At 43.2% G+C, this 17,618-nt stretch overlaps 1 protein-coding gene across 7 annotated transcripts in view; it reads left to right on the top strand.

Annotated features, from left to right (window-relative positions):
• Nucleotides 1-17,618, top strand: part of LOC121703967 (titin-like) — a 154,533-nt gene that overhangs the window by 111,301 nt on the left and 25,614 nt on the right. For all 7 annotated transcript variants that reach the window (XM_042084454.1, XM_042084452.1, XM_042084449.1 and 4 more), the window contains one exon: nt 82-17,568. In XM_042084454.1, coding sequence (XP_041940388.1) covers nt 82-17,568 — 17,487 coding nt within the window. The remainder of the gene's footprint in view (nt 1-81; nt 17,569-17,618) is intronic.

Genomic DNA, 17,618 nt, shown 5'->3' with positions numbered 1-17,618 from the left:
CTGCTTGATGACTTTTTGTGAATTTTCACTATGCATTGAAGTTTATGTATTGTCATATATACATTTTCTTTTAAAAAACAGATGTCCCAGGTCCTCCTGTTAACCCAAGAGTTACTGACACAACAAAAACCACTGCTGAACTGCACTGGGGTAAACCACTAGATGATGGTGGACGTGACATAACTGGATACATAGTTGAACATAGAAAAGAAGGAGAAGAAGAGTGGGTCAAAGCCAAAAAAGAAGGAGTACTGAGGATTGCAGAATTTGTTGTGCCAAACCTGCAAACTGGAGTGAAATATCACTTCAGAGTGAGTGCAGTGAACTGTGTGGGTGTTGGGGAGCCTACACAAATTGAAGATCTTACCGAAGTTGTTGAACGGGAGGAAGTTCCAGATCTAGAGCTTGACGTCGAACTCAGAAGAACACTTGTTGTCAGGGCTGGAGGATCTATCCGCATTTTTGTTCCAATTAAAGGAAGACCAGCTCCTACTGTTAGTTGGACAAAAGATGAAGGACCAGTTAAACAGAGAGCCTGCATTGATGTCACTGAGTCTTACACTCTCCTGGTAATCCCTGACTGCAGTCGACGTGATGCTGGAAGATATGACTTGACCTTGGAAAATGCAGCTGGAAAGAAGACTGCTAATATAAATGTTAGGGTCTTAGACTCACCAGGGCCTCCTATTAATTTGAAACCTAAAGCCATTGACAAGGAGAGCATTACCCTTCAGTGGGAAATGCCTCTTATTGATGGAGGATCCAAGATCACAAATTATGTCATTGAGAAACGAGAGTCTACTCGTAAATCATATGCCACTGTAATCATGAACTGTGAGGAATGCTTTGTAAAAATCCCAGATCTGGCAGAGGGTTCTGAATATTACTTCAGAGTTTCTGCTGAAAATGAATATGGCATTGGTGAAGCTGCTGAGACTGTTGATCCAGTCAGAGCATCTCAGGCACCAACTGCTCCTCAAACTGTCACAATCACAAATGTCACAAAGAATTCTGCAAGTTTGACATGGACTAAACCAAAACATGATGGTGGTAGTAGAATTACAGGATATGTTATTGAGGCTCAGAAGAAAGGGGGTGATCAGTGGGCCCATGTGACAACAGTGAAGGCCTTTGATTACACAGTGAAAAATCTAAATGAAAATGAGGAATATGTTTTCCGTGTCATGGCTGTGAATCATTCTGGTCGTAGTCCACCACGTCAAAGTAAGGCTGTTGTCATCAGGGAGCAGACCTCAGGACCAGAGTTTGACCTGCATGGTATCTGTCAGAAGATGATTATTGCTAAGGCAGGAGATGACATAAAAGTTGAGATACCAGTCTCAGGGCGCCCAAAACCTACAGTTTCATGGCAGAAAGATAGTCAAGCACTAAAGTTCACACAAAGAATAAATGTGGAAAATACTAATGTTTCTACAATCTTGAGCATTAATGAATGTCTAAGAAGTGACACTGGAGCATACACTGTTACAGGAAAGAACATACTTGGCACTGTGTCAGAGACCTTTGGAATCAAGGTACAGGATGTTCCAGGACCTCCAAAAGGACCAATCAAGTTGGACAAAATCTCCCTAACGTATGTTGCATTTTCCTGGGAGACACCTGAAAATGATGGTGGTGTACCAATTAATAATTATATTGTAGAGATCAAAGAAACAAATAGTCAAACTTGGACAGAGTTATCCACGCAAATCATCAGAACGACATTCAAAGCAACTCGTTTAACAACAGGGGTAGAATACCAGTTCCGTGTCAAAGCAAAAAATAGATATGGTGTAGGACCTCCAATCACATCAGAAGCAGTGGTTGCAGCACATCCATTCAAGGTTCCTGGACCACCAGGAACCCCCAAGGTTGTTGCCTTCACCAAAGACACAATGACAATCGGATGGAATGAACCTGTCAATGATGGCGGAAGTGATGTGCTTGGATATCACGTGGAAAGGAAAGAGAGGAGTGGTATTGTGTGGCACAAGATAAGCAAATCTCTAGTTAAAGGAAACTTATTTAAATCCTCTGGACTGGAAGATGGTATTGCATATGAATTCCGAGTGTTAGCTGAAAATTTGGCTGGCATCGGAAAACCAAGCCATGCCTCAGAAGCCATGCTGGCTCTTGACCCAGTGGATCCACCAAGTCAGCCAGTTCCAATCTATGTGTCAAAGAATATTATTACAATTCAGTGGACAAAGCCAGAGTATGATGGTGGATTCAAGATAACTGGATACACTGTGGAAAAGAGAGACCTACCAGCTGGTCGCTGGATGAGGGCCAACTTCACAAATATCATTGAAACATCCTTCACTGTCAGTGGACTTACACAGGATGCCTCTTACGAGTTCCGTGTGGTTGCAAGAAATTCAGCTGGTGCTGTCAGTGAACCCTCTGATCCATCAGATCCAATTGTCTGCAAAGATGATGTTGAGGAACCAAGGATTATGGTTGATGCTATATTCAAGGATGTCGTTCTTGTGAGAGCTGGTGAGAACTTCAAGTTAGAGGCTGATGTTGCAGGTCAACCATTCCCATCCATGACGTGGACTAAAGATGACAAAGATGTTGAAAGAAGCTCAAAGTTGGACATTAGAATGACTGACCTCACAACAACACTGATAAGCAAAGATTCACTGAGAAAAGATGGTGGTGAATTTGTTCTGACCGCATCGAATGTTGGTGGTTTTGCCAAGCATGTATTCAAGGTTAAAGTTCTGGACAGGCCAGGTCCACCAGGAGGACCCCTTGCTGTTTCAGACATAACAGCTGAAAAATGCAAGATAGCATGGACTCCACCAACAGATGATGGAGGGGCTGATATTGAATATTATGTTGTTGAAAAACGCGAGTCAAGCAGGCTTGCCTGGACACATGTTGCTTCTAAGCTAACTGAAAATGAGTTCCAAGTGACTAAATTATTGAAAGACAATGAATACATTTTCAGGGTCATGGCAGTCAACAAGTATGGACTTGGAGAGCCTCTTGAGTCCGCTCCAACCATTGCAGACAATCCATACGTTGCACCTGATGCACCACAAACTCCTGAAGTATCAGTCATCACTAAGGACTCCATGGTACTTTTCTGGGGTGCCCCAAATAGTGATGGTGGAAGTCCAATAACAAGTTACAATATTGAAAGAAGAGATAAAATTGGTCTGCGTTGGGTTAAATGTAACAAGAGGCCTGTAACTGAGTTACAGTTCAGGGTTACAGCACTTGTCCCAGGACATGAGTATGAGTTCAGAGTCTCTGCTTTGAATGCAGCTGGTGTTAGCCCACCCAGTTCCTCAAGTCCCTTCTATAAAGCTACTGACACTCTGTATGAACCCGGACCCCCAGGAAATCCAAGGGTTTTGGACACAACAAAGTCTTCCATTACTATTGCTTGGAATAAACCTGTATATGATGGTGGTTCTGAAGTAACTGGGTATCTTATAGAAACATGTCCTGCTGGTTTAGCAGAAGAGGAATGGACTATTGTATCTCCCAAAGATGGATTAAAGGCAACATCATTTACAATTATAAACCTAAAAGAGAATGAAGAATATAAGGTGAATATTTCGGCCATGAATAGTGAGGGAATTGGAGAAGCTGCATCTGTTCCTGGCACTCCCAAAGCAGAGGACAGGTTAATTCCACCGGAGGTTGAGCTTGATGCCGAGCTTCGCAAAACTGTCACTCTTAGAGCCTGCTGCACACTCAGACTCTTTGTGCCCATTAAAGGAAGACCTGCACCTCAGGCTACATGGACAAGAGACAATGACGAGCCTCTTGACAGAGCCACTATTGAAAGTACTTCATCTTTCAGTTCTTTAGTGGTTGGAAATGTCAACAGATTTGATAGTGGTAACTACAATTTGACAGTTGAAAACAGCTCAGGGTCAAAAACAGTCACAGTGAAGGTCAAAGTTCTTGATACACCAGGAGCTCCACAAAATCTTAAAATTGCCAAAGTTACCAATGAAACTGTGACACTTGAATGGGAACCACCATTGAATGAAGGTGGCACAAAGATCAAGAATTATGTAGTTGAAAAACGTGAAGCAACAAGGAAAGCATATGCCACTGTTAAAGCTAACTGTCACAAGACAACATATACTCTAGAGAATTTGCAAGAGGGATGTAACTACTACTTCAGAGTCTTGGCTGAAAACGAGTATGGAATTGGTCTGCCAATAGAGACTCCTGAATCAATTAAAGTGTCTGAAAAGCCACAACCACCTGGAAAGATCACACTTGTGGATGTAACAAAGAACAGTGTTACACTATCATGGGAGAAACCTGAGCACGATGGAGGAAGCAGAGTGGGTGCCTATGTTGTTGAAATGCAGAGCAAAGGCAATGACAAATGGGGTCAAGCTGCAATTGTTCGTGTTACTGAGGCAGTGATTAAAGGACTTACACCTGGTGAAGAATATATGTTCCGTGTTTCAGCAAAGAATGAGAAAGGAACAAGTGATCCTCGTGTGATTGGTGTACCAGTTATTGCTAAAGACCTTGTGATTGCTCCCTCACCAAAATTGCAATTCACTACATTCAGTGTTCTTGCTGAGGAAGACTTGACTATTGAGGTGCCATACATTGCTCGTCCAAAGGCAGCTGTCTCCTGGATTAAGGATGGAGTCCCCATGAAGCGAACTAGCAGGGTGAACTTTTCATCTACTGAGACAATGTTGACACTATCAATTACAGAAGCCTGCCGTGAGGATGTTGGCCAATACAGTATCAAACTGACAAACACTGCTGGTGAGACCACAGCAGATATTGGAGTGATTGTTCTTGATAAACCTGGCCCACCATCTGGTCCAGTGAAAATAGAAGATGTAACTTCTGATAGTGTAACTATTTCCTGGAAGCCTCCAGAGTATGATGGTGGTTGCACTATCAACAACTATATGGTTGAGAAGAGAGATACAGCCACAACAAATTGGCAAGTTGTAGCTGCTAATCTCGCAAGGACGAAGGCCAAAGCTGCGAGGTTGAAGACAGGAACAGAATACCAGTTCAGAATAACGGCTGAGAACAGATATGGAAAGAGCCCTGCACTCCTCTCAGGATGTGTTGTTGCTCAGTATCCATTCAAACTTCCAGGACCCCCTGGTACTCCATCTGTTCATGAATCAACCAAAGACAGCATGGTTGTTGTTTGGAATGAGCCTGTCAATGATGGAGGCAGCACTATTTTAGGTTATCATCTTGAAAGAAAGGAAAGAAATAGTATTCTCTGGATTAAGCTGAACAAGTCAATTATCAAAGACACAACATTCAAGACAACTGCCCTGGAAGCGGGGCAGGAGTATGAGTATAGAGTTTATGCAGAGAACATTGTTGGCATTGGAAAAGTCAGCAAACTGTCAGAGGGGTACATTGCTAGAGACCCATGTGATCCCCCTGGTCAGCCTGAGGCCATTAAAATTACAAAGGAGTCTATTAAGATTGCTTGGACTAAACCAGAATATGATGGTGGAAGCAAGGTGACTGGCTACGTCGTTGAGAAGAAGGAGTTACCAGAAGGCCGCTGGCTGAAAGCTAACTTCACCAATGTCATTGAAACTGAATACGTTGCCACTGGGTTAGTGGAGGACCAGCAATATGAGTTCCGTGTTATTGCAAGAAATGCTGCTGGAGTTTTCAGTCCTCCTTCATATAGCACTGGACCCATTACTGCAAAGGATGAAATTGAGCCACCACGTATCAGCATAGACCCAGAGTACACACAGACACTTGTGATAAATGCAGGTGATTCCTTCAAGATTGATGCAGATGTCCATGGTAAACCATCACCTTCAATTCTCTGGATGAAGGGAGAAGCCGAACTTGGAAATACCATATATCGCGAAATAAGAAATACAGAAACTAAAGCATGTATTACTGTTAAAGAGGCTAAGCTTGCTGATGGTGGGCAGTACACTCTCTTATTAAGAAATCCTGGTGGTGAAAAATCAGTTAATGTGAATGTGTCTGTGCTGGACAAACCTGGTCCACCAGAAGGTCCCATTAATGTTACTGGTGTCACGTGTGAGCAGTGCTGCCTCTCTTGGAAAGCACCACTACAGGATGGTGGCAGTGAAATTTCTCATTACATTGTTGAGAGAAGAGAGACAAGCAGACTTATATGGACTATTGTTGACTCTAAGGCTCAAAGCACTTACCTGAAAATTTCAAAACTACTTGAAGGAAATGAATACATTTTCAGAGTGATGTCAGTTAACAAATTTGGTGTTAGTGAACCAATTCATTCAGATGCTGTAGTAATCAAAGATCCTTATTTGACACCTGATGCACCCAAGGGAATTGAAATATCTAATATCAAGAAGGACTCTATGGTAATAACCTGGGAAGCACCAACAAATGATGGTGGTAGTCCTATCACAGGGTATGTCATTGAGAAACATGACAAGGAAGGAGTTAGATGGACTCGTTGCAACCGGTCAAGAGTCACAGACTTAACATTCAAAGTCAAAGGACTCCTTGAAAGACACAGTTATGAATTTAGAGTTGCTGCTGAAAATGCTGTTGGTGTTGGTGGGCCAAGCACTCCTTCTGTGTTTTTCAAGGCCGTGGACCCCATCTTCAAGCCCGGTCCTCCAAGTAATCCTAAAGTTACCGATATGACCAAGACCTCAGTCAATCTTGCATGGGGCAAGCCTATCTATGATGGAGGTTGTGAAATTCAGGGTTACATTGTTGAAGCCTGTGAAGCTACAGAAGAACCAGAGAAAACTGAAGAAGTGACTGAAGAGAAAACAGAGGAGAAATCAGAGGAGAAATCTGAAGAGAAACCAGTAGTATGGACTATGTGCACTCCACCAAATGGTGTCAAACACACCCGATTTACTGTTGAAAATCTAAAAGTAAAACAAGCATACAAGTTTAGAGTTTGTGCTATTAATAAGGTAGGAGTTGGTGAAAATGCAGATGTAGCTGGAGCAATAGTGCCAGAAGACAAGACAGAAGAACCAGATCTTGACATCGATCCAGAGTACCGAAAGATCATGAACATCAAAGCTGGGACATCTCTCAGACTGTTCATCCCGATCAAAGGAAGGCCTTCACCAACTGTTAAATGGGAGAAAGATGAGCTTCCACTGAAAGAAACAGCTCAGGTGGAGGTAACAAGCACTTACACTTCTCTTGTCATTGACAAAGTCAACAGAAATGATAGTGGAAAGTACAGCGTGACTGCTGAAAACTCTACTGGCACAAATTCAGCTATTATTATTGTAAGAGTACTCGATACACCCAGTGCCCCAGTCAGTTTGAAGGTCAAAGAAATTACATCGGATTCTATAACTCTCTCATGGGAGCCCCCACTTTTGGATGGTGGAGCAAAAATTAAGAACTACGTCATTGAGAAGCGGGAAAGCACAAGAAAAACATATTCCGCTGTTGCAACAAACTGCCACAAGGTGGTATGGAAAATTGAACCTCTCCAAGAAGGATGCTGTTACTACTTCAGAGTTATGGCTGAAAATGAGCACGGCATTGGTTTGCCTGTAGAAACTGTTGATCCGCTGAAGATTTCAGAAGTTCCTCAAACTCCTGGTAAACTGAATGTTGTTGATGTGACAAAGACAACTGTATCTCTTGCATGGGAGAGACCAGTTCATGATGGTGGCAGCAGAATTGTTCAGTACCTAGTTGAAATGCAAGTTAAAGGCAATGATAAGTGGTCTGGTTGTGCAAATGTCAAGACCTTGGAGGCTACTGTCAAAAATCTCAACCCTGGAGAGGAATATCTCTTTAGGGTTATGGCCATCAATGAAAAGGGAAAGAGTGACCCAAGAACCCTTGCTGTTCCTGTTCAAGCAAAGGACCTTGTATTTGAACCAGATATATCACCTGTATTTAACAGCTACAGCGTTCGGGTTGGCAAAGATCTCTCTGTTGACGTTCCCATTTCTGGACGTCCTAAACCAACTGTATCTTGGAAAAAGGATGGGGAGGGTATGAAAGTAACTTCAAGAGTAAACATCATCAACACAGTGAACTGCACAACACTAAGCATCAAAGAAGCAGCTAGAGAGGATGGTGGCATGTACAGCATTCATGTTTCTAACTCCGCTGGTCAAAAAGACACAGCTATTGAAATCATCACTTTGGATAAACCTGGTCCACCAACAGGACCTGTTAGGTTTGATGAAGTAACTACACAAAGTGTCACCATTTCATGGGATCCACCAAAGTTCACAGGAGGCTGCTCTGTTTCAAACTACATTGTACAAAAGAGAGACACAACCACCACCACATGGGAAAATGTTGCAGCATCAGTTGCAAGAACATCCCTTAAAGTACCAAGACTAAAAACTGGAGCTGAGTATCAGTTTAGAATTATTGCTCAGAATCGCTATGGCAAGAGCTATGCATTGGAATCAAAACCAGTGGTAGCTCAGTATCCTTACAGAGAGCCAGGTCCCCCAGGTACTCCATTTGTTTCACATCTGTCAAAGGATCATATGATTGTAGAATGGAATGAACCCGTTTCAGATGGAGGCAGCGCTGTTATTGGTTATCATCTTGAGCGTAAAGAGAGAAATAGTATTCTCTGGACCAAAGTCAACAAGACACTCATTCAAGACACTAAGTTTAAAACAGCTCCACTGGAGGAAAGCATTGAATATGAGTTCAGAGTATATGCTGAAAACATTGTGGGCATTGGAAGATGCAGCAAACTCTCTGAGGGATATGTGGCACGTGATCAGTGTGACCCACCTGGCATCCCAGAGCCAATCCATATTAGCAAGAATTCCATGACAATCCAATGGACTAAGCCTGAGTATGATGGAGGAAGTGTCATAACTGGTTATATTATTGAGAAGCGTGACCTTCCAGATGGACGCTGGATGAAGATTAACTTCACAAATGTCATTGAAACCAACTTTGTTATCACTGGTCTAACTGAGGGTGAGAAATATGACTTCAGAGTAATAGCAAAGAATGCAGTTGGTACATTCAGCAAGCCATCCTACAACAGTGGACCTATCACTGCCCTAGATGAGGTTGAACCACCCAAGTTCTCAATTGACCCACAGTTCACTAAAGCTATTGTAGTTGATGCTGGAGAAACATTTAAACTTGATGCTGATGTGTATGGAAAGCCACCACCTACAATTGAGTGGTTCAGGGGAGAGAAACACATGGAAAACACTATAAGATGTGATATTAAGAACACTGAAAGTAGAGCAATGATTATTGTGAAAGATGCTGTCAGACAGGACAGTGGAGAGTACATTCTACAGCTGACAAATGTGGCTGGCTCTCAGACTGTTCCATTCCAAGTGAGGGTGCTAGACAAACCAGGACCCTGTGAAGGACCTCTTCATATCACTGGTGTTGCATCTGACAGATGTACTCTATCATGGAAGGCACCACTTCATGATGGTGGGAACCCAATAACTCATTACGTAATTGAGAGACGAGAAACAAGCCGTCTTGCTTGGACAATTGTTTCCAGTGATTGTACCACCACTGTATACAAAATAACCAAGCTTCTTGAGGGCAATGAGTACATCTTCCGTGTCATGGCACTCAACTCTTATGGTGCTGGTGAGCCACTTGATTCAGCATCTGTAATCATGAAAGATCCATTTGTACCCCCTGGTTCACCTCAAATTGTCGATGTAACTAACATTGCAAGGGATGCTATGACTGTTTGCTGGACGGCTCCAGATAGTGATGGTGGAAGTGAAATTACCACCTACATCATTGAGAAGAAAGACCGGGCAGGAATCAAATGGACAAAGTGTAACCGACGAAAGGTAACAGACTTGTGCTTCAGAGTTACAGGTCTCTCAGAGGATCATGAGTATGAGTTCAGATTGGCAGCAGAAAATGCAGCTGGAGTTGGGGAGCCAAGTTTACCAACCTCATACTACAAGGCTTGTGATCCAAAGTATAAACCTGGCCCACCAACACATGCACACGTTATTGACACAACAAGCAGCTCTGTTACTGTTGCATGGGGAAAGCCTCTCACTGATGGTGGAACTGCAATTCAGGGCTATATTGTTGAGATGTGTAAAGCTGAGGCTGAAGAGGAGGAATGGACAATGTGCACACCACCAACTGGATTAAGAGTCAACAAGTTTGAAATCACCAAGCTTGCTGACCAAGAATATAAGATTAGAGTTTGTGCAATTAACAAACTGGGTGTTGGTGAAGCAGCTGAAGTTCCTGGAACTGTCAAACCAGAGGAAAGAGTTGAAGCTCCTGAAATCCTGCTTGATTCTGAACTGAGGAAAGGAGTCATTGTTCGTGCTGGTGGATCTGTGAGAATTAATGTACCATTTAAGGGAAGGCCAGCTCCAGAGATTAAGTGGACAAAAGATGAAGCAGAGCTGAGTGAGCGGGCAGTGATTGAGAAAGGTCAGCATCACACCCAACTTTCAATTGATTCTTGTGACAGAAGAGACTCTGGAAAATACATTCTGTCACTTAAAAATAGTAGTGGCACTGTATCTGAATTTGTGACAGTAAAGGTTCTGGACACACCAAGTGCTCCTCTGAACCTTAAAGTCACAGAGATTAAGAAGGACTCTGTTGTACTGGTCTGGGAGTCTCCACTTATTGATGGTGGTGCCAGGATCAAGCATTATGTTGTTGAGAAGCGTGAATCTACGCGCAAAGCATATGCTGGTGTCACAGCAAAATGCACCAAAACAACCTTCAAAGTTGAAAATCTTGCAGAGGGTGCCATGTATTACTTCAGAGTTATGGCTGAAAATGAATATGGTATTGGTTTGTCTGTTGAGACAAAGACTGCTTCAAAGGCCTCTGAAGTTCCAATGCCAGTTGGAAAGGTCTTCCTGACTGATGTTACCAAAGTTAGTGCCTCTCTGGCATGGGAGAAACCAGAGCATGACGGTGGTAGCAGAATTGTTGGATACATCATTGAAATGCAACCAAAGGGAACAGATAAATGGGGTGTAGCAACATCAGTTAAGACCTGTGAAGGAACCGTCCAAGGGCTAACAACAGGTCAGGAGTATCTGTTTAGAATTTTGGCATACAATGAGAAGGGGAAGAGTGAACCAACACCATTGGCTTCACCAGTGATTGCCAGTGACATGACTATTGAGCCAAGCCTTAAGGTACAGTTCAGTACATACAGTGTGAAATCTGGTGATGACTTCCAGCTGGAAATCCCAGTATTTGGGCGCCCTAAACCGAAAATTACTTGGAAAAAGGATGGACTAAGTGTAAAAATATCTAGCAAAATGAGTATTTCCAATACACCAACATCAACTATCTTAAAGATCACTGAGGCCACTAAAGAAGAGTTTGGAACATATGCAGCCACAGCCACCAATACAGCAGGCACTGCAACAAAGGAGATTGGACTCATAATTCTTGATAAGCCTGGACCTCCAACAGGACCAGTGAAAGTATCTGATGTGACTAATACCTCTGTCACCATCTCATGGGAGCCCCCTGAGTATACAGGTGGCTGTCAGATCAAAAATTACATTATTGAAAAGCGAGACACAACGACAACCACCTGGCAAGTTGTTTCAAACAATATGGCAAGAACCACTATGAAGGTAACCAAGCTGAAGAAGGGTTCTGAGTATCAGTTCAGGATTTGTGCTGAAAACAGATACGGAAAAGGTGCTCCTTTGGACTCCAAAGCAATTGTGTCACAGTACCCTTACAAAGTCCCTGGTCCACCTGGTACTCCCTATGTCAAATCTGCCACGAAAGATCAAATGGTCATTGAATGGAATGAGCCAGTGAATGATGGTGGAAGTTCAGTCATTGGTTACCATCTTGAGAATAAAGAAAGAAGCAGCATCATGTGGAATAAACTAAACAAGACACTCATTAAAGATACTCTATTCAAGATTATAAATCTAGAGGAGGGTGCCGGTTATGAGTATAGAGTGTTTGCAGAAAATATTGTGGGTATTGGTAGATCAAGCAAAGTGTCAGAGAGTTTTGTTGCTCGTGACCCATGTGATCCACCTGGTACCCCTGAAGCCATTGCCATCTCAAAGAACCAAATGACTATTCAGTGGACAAAGCCAGAATATGATGGTGGCAGCAAAGTTACTGGATATATTGTAGAAAAGAGAGATTTACCAGAAGGTCACTGGATGAGAGTTAACTTTACCAATATAATTGAGACTGAATTTACAATCACAGGCTTAACACAGGACAATCAGTATGAATTCAGAGTAATTGCAAGGAATGCAGCTGGTATTTATAGTGGACCATCTGACAGCACTGGTGCAGTCACAGCTACAGATGAAATTGAGCCTCCAAGTGTCTCAATGGATCCAAAATATAAGGATGTCATTGTTGTCAGTGCTGGAGAAAGTTTGGTCATGGATGCAGATATTCATGGCAAACCAACTCCTACTGTTGCATGGCTAAAGGAAGGAAAGGAAATCGAAAGAGCACTCAGAATTGAAAGGAAAACTACACAGAAATCTGCATCCATTACAATCAAGGACTGCACAAAATTAGACAGTGGGCACTATGATCTCAGTCTGACCAACAGTGGTGGAACAAAAGTAATACCAATTACTGTGAAGATTCTTGATAAGCCTGGTGCACCCACTGGGCCACTGCGTATTACAGGAGTAATGCAGGACTCATGCAAACTGTTCTGGGCAGAGCCTGCTCTTGATGGTGGAGCAAAGATATCTCATTACATTGTTGAAAAGAGAGAAACCAGCAGACTGTCTTGGAGCATGGTTGAACCAAATGTTGAAGGTGCCAGTTTCCATGTGACTAAACTTCTGCCAGGTGATGAATATATCTTCAGAGTTATGGCTGTCAACAAATATGGTGTTGGTGAACCTCTTGTGTCTGATCCAGTTGTTGCACGCAATCCTTACATGCTACCAAGTGCACCCTCTGCGCCTGAGGCAAGTGAAATTATGAAGGACTCAATGTTGCTAACCTGGACTAAGCCAGAATCAGATGGAGGAGCAGAAATTAACGGCTATCATCTTGAGAAACGTGACAAAGATGGAGTGAGATGGACTAAATGCAACAGACAGAAGCTGACAGATGAATTCTTCAGAGTGAAAGGCCTTCAAGAAGGTCACTTCTATGAGTTCCGCGTTTCTGCTGAAAATGAAGCTGGTGTGGGAGACGTTAGTGATTTGTCAATGTTCTACAGAGCTATTAATGCGACAACACCACCCAGTCCACCACAGCATCCCAAAGTTGTAGATTATACAAAATCAACAGTGTCACTCTCCTGGGCTAAACCTGCTACTGATGGTGGTGCATACATGAAAGGCTACATCGTTGAGATGAAAGAGGTCGCTGCTGAAGAGTGGACCACATGCACACCTCCAGCAGGTATTCAGAGAACACGCTTAATGGTGGAAAATCTCAAGGAAAATGGGGAATATGACTTCCGTGTTTGTGCCTTTAACTCTGAGGGAGTTGGAGAGCCTGCTGATTTCCATGGCCCAGTCGTTGCAGTTGAAAAAGTTGAGGCACCAGAGATGGAACTAGATGCTGACCTCAGAAAGGTTGTGTCTGTCCGTGCTGGTGGTTCACTGCGCTTATTCGTAACTATTAGAGGTCGACCTGAGCCTTCTGTGAAATGGGAAAAGGCAGAGGCAGAGTTAACCGAACGTGCACAGATTGAAGTCACAAGTTCTTATACAATGCTTGTTATTGACAATGTCAACAGATTTGACAGTGGGAAGTATGTTCTGAACCTTGAAAATGCTTCTGGCACTAAATCTGCTTTTGTTAATGTGAGAATTTTAGACACACCAAGTGCTCCTCAGAAATTTGAAGTGAAGGATGTCAAGAGAGACTCAGTCACTCTCTACTGGGAGCCTCCTCTGACAGATGGTGGATCCAAAATAAGTACCTATATTATAGAAAAGCGAGAATCCGTAAGGAAAGCCTACACAACCGTCACAAGCAACTGTACCCACACGTCATTCAAGATCGATGAACTCCAAGAGGGTGGTATTTTCTACTTCAGGGTTTGCGCTCTGAATGAGTATGGTATGGGTGTGATGGCAGAAACTAAAAATCCAGTGAAGGTTGCTCAAGTGCCCATGGCTCCAGGAAAAGTCAACCTTGTTGATGTCACCAAAACCAGTGCAACTCTCACATGGGAAAAGCCTGCCCATGATGGAGGTAGCAAAATTATGTTCTACAATGTGGAAATGTTGCCCAAGGGAACTGACAAATGGGGAGTGGCCACTACAGTCAAGGTCTTGGAAGCAACAGTACCAAACCTGGCACCAAATGAAACATATTCATTCAGAGTTATTGCTCTGAATGAAAAGGGCAAGAGCGAGCCAAAAGAACTTGGTGTTCCAGTTGTTGCTAAAGAGATTGAGATTGAACCCTCTGTCCACATGCTCTTCAGCACTTATAGTGTAAAGGCTGGAGATGATCTCACAGTTGAGATTCCAATCAGAGGCAGACCTAAACCTGTCGTGTCATGGAAGAAAGACAATCTTCCTCTCAAACAAACAACCTCCACCACAATTCTGAACACAAAAACTTCAACTAAGATTGTCATCAAAGAAGCTACCATTGAGCATGTAGGAAAGTATGACCTCACTCTTGCAAATACCGCAGCCACTAAGTCATTTGGGGTTATCATTGTTGTTCTGGATAAACCAGGAGCACCCACTGCTGTGAAATGTGATGCTGTCACGAATGATAGCATTACTTTGTCATGGAGCCCACCAGAATATGATGGTGGATGTTCTATCAGTAATTATATTGTTGAGAAGAGAGACACCAACACACAAGTTTGGCAGATAGTTTCCACTAATGTGGCTAGACAATCTATCAAAGCTACTCGCTTAACTCAGGGCTCTGAGTACCAGTTTAGAATCTATGCAGTCAATCGTTATGGAAAGAGTCCTGGCAAAGATTCTCCAGCAATCACTGCACAATACGTGTGCAAGCAACCTGGACCTCCCTCTACACCTCAAGTTTCATTTGCTACTAAGGCTTACATGATTGTCACCTGGAATGAGCCAGTCAATGATGGAGGCAGCACTGTACTTGGATATCATTTGGAGCGTAAAGAACGCAGCAGCATTTTGTGGACAAAAATGAACAGAAGCCTGATCAAAGACACAGAATACAAAGTCACCGGCATCGAGGAAGGCATGTTGTATGAATATCGTGTCTATGCTGAAAATATTGCTGGAATCGGAAAGGTGAGCAAAGTCTGTGAGCCTGTAGCTGCAAGAGATCCATGTGATCCTCCTGGTCAGCCCACAGTTACTAGCATCACAAGAACGTCTGTTTCTCTTTCCTGGACAAAGCCTGAGTATGACGGTGGAGCTAAAGTTACTGGATACATCATTGAGCGTAAAGATCTTCCTGACGGCCGCTGGATGAGATGCAATTTCACCAATGTGCCAGAAACATACTTTGATGTTACTGGGCTCACAACAGATCAACAGTATGACTTCCGCGTTACTGCAAAGACTGCTGCTGGTACCTTCAGTGAGCCATCCTATAACACAGGCCCCATCACAGTCAAGGATGATGTAGAGCCACCACGCATAATGATGGATGTAAAGTTCAGAGATGTCGTGGTTGTAAAAGCAGGAGAGACTCTGAAAATTAATGCTGATATCGTTGGCCGACCCCTTCCAGTGGCATCATGGACAAAAGATGGTCACGATATTGAGCCCAGGGCCAAAATTCAAATCCTTTCTACCGACACCACCACATCCATAACAGTTAAGGACTGTGTAAGAACTGATTCCGGTCAGTATTTACTCACACTGCAAAATATTGGTGGAACTGTAACAATGCCTGTGAACTGCTCAATCATTGACAAACCAGGCCCTTCAGCTGGTCCACTGGCAATCACTGGCATCACTGCAGAGCAATGCACATTGGCATGGGGACCTCCTCAAGAAAAGGGTGGTGCAGATATCATGCATTATGTAGTGGAGCGACGAGAAACAAGCCGACTTGCATGGACTCTTGTGCATGGAGAGGTTACAAATACTTATTACAAGGTCACAAAACTTCTTCAGGACAATGAGTACATCTTTAGAGTTAGGGCTGTAAACAAATATGGAGTTGGTGAATCACTTGAATCTGAAGCTATCAAATGCTGTGATCCTTTCACAATTGCAAGTGCACCATCAAGTGTTGAAATCACAGAAATAACAGGGGATGAGATGAAGATCACTTGGGAAAAACCTGTAAGTGATGGAGGCAGTGAAATAACTGGATATGTAATTGAAAGGCGTGAGAAATCCGGCATGCGCTGGGTCCGCTATAACAGAGAACTTATCAAGGATGTGACAGCAGTTGTGCGAAAACTGCGTAAAGGTTGTGAGTATGAATTCCGTGTTTATGCTGAAAATGCAGCTGGTGCTGGTCCTCATAGTGACCCATCTGCACCAGCTAGAGCAGAAGATGAAGCAGACATACCAGAACCACCAACAAAACCAAAGATTGTTGATTATACCAAGACCTCTATCTCAATTGCATGGCACAAGCCAGCAGATGATGGTGGAGCCCCAGTCCTTGGATATAGTGTGCAATATAAGAAGACAGAGGATGAGGAATGGACAGAAGCTATTGAATTGACAAAGAATACAGAGTTTACTATCTCGGGTCTTACAACTGATGTAGAATATGAGTTTTCTGTCAAAGCAATTAACAAAGTTGGTGACAGTGACCCCTCTCCAACCTCTGAACCTCAAGTAGCCAAAGAGAGAGTGGATGAGCCTGTATTTGATGTTGACATAGATATGCGCAAGACACTACTTGTCACACATGGCCATTCATTCACACTCACTGCACCATTTAAGGGAAGACCCACACCATCAGCTACTTGGGCCAAGGAGGAGGTAGACCTCAAGGTCAGAGCAAGTGTGGAGACCACTGCCTTTAGCAGTTCCCTCACTGTTGAGCATGCAACAAGAAATGACTCTGGACAGTATGTCATTACCATAGATAATGGAATTGGAACTGCTTCATTGCCTATGGTTGTCAAAGTCCTTGACTCTCCTGGACCACCACGTAACATCAAGGCAAAGGGTGTAACAAGGGATTCTGCTACAATTACATGGGAAGCTCCAGAAAATGATGGAGGTGACCCTGTGAAGGCATACCATGTTGAGAAACGTGAAGCAAGCAAAAAGGCATGGGTCACTGTAACAAGTAGTTGCCATGAGATGTCCTACAAAGTTGAAGATTTGCAAGAGGGTGCAATTTATTACTTCAGAGTCATTGGAGAGAATGAATATGGCGTGGGTGTTCCTGGAGAGAAGAGAGATGGAACTAAGATCACTGAAAAACCAAGTGCACCAGCAAAGTTGGGTGTGACTGGTGTGACAAAGGACAGCATCTCCCTGGGCTGGTCAAGACCAGAACACGATGGTGGTAGCAGGGTTACAGGCTACCTTATTGAAGCAGTGGAAAAAGGACAAACTAAATGGGTGAAGTGTGCAACAGTGAAGACAAACTCACACACTATTAAAGGCTTGAGAGAAAATGGTGAATACCTCTTCAGAGTTATGGCAGAGAATCATGCTGGACTCAGTGAACCTAAAGAAATGATCATTCCTGTCATTGTGAAAGATCAGCTTGGTAAGTGTTCTTATTATAGTTCTCATTTGTAATGTTGACCAACAGAACAA

Source organism: Alosa sapidissima, chromosome 2, assembly GCF_018492685.1.
Source record: "Alosa sapidissima isolate fAloSap1 chromosome 2, fAloSap1.pri, whole genome shotgun sequence".
Classification (NCBI taxonomy): Eukaryota; Metazoa; Chordata; class Actinopteri; order Clupeiformes; family Clupeidae; genus Alosa; species Alosa sapidissima.
The sequence above is the reverse complement of the archived record's forward strand: the minus strand, read 5'-3'. Positions and strand labels throughout refer to the sequence as shown.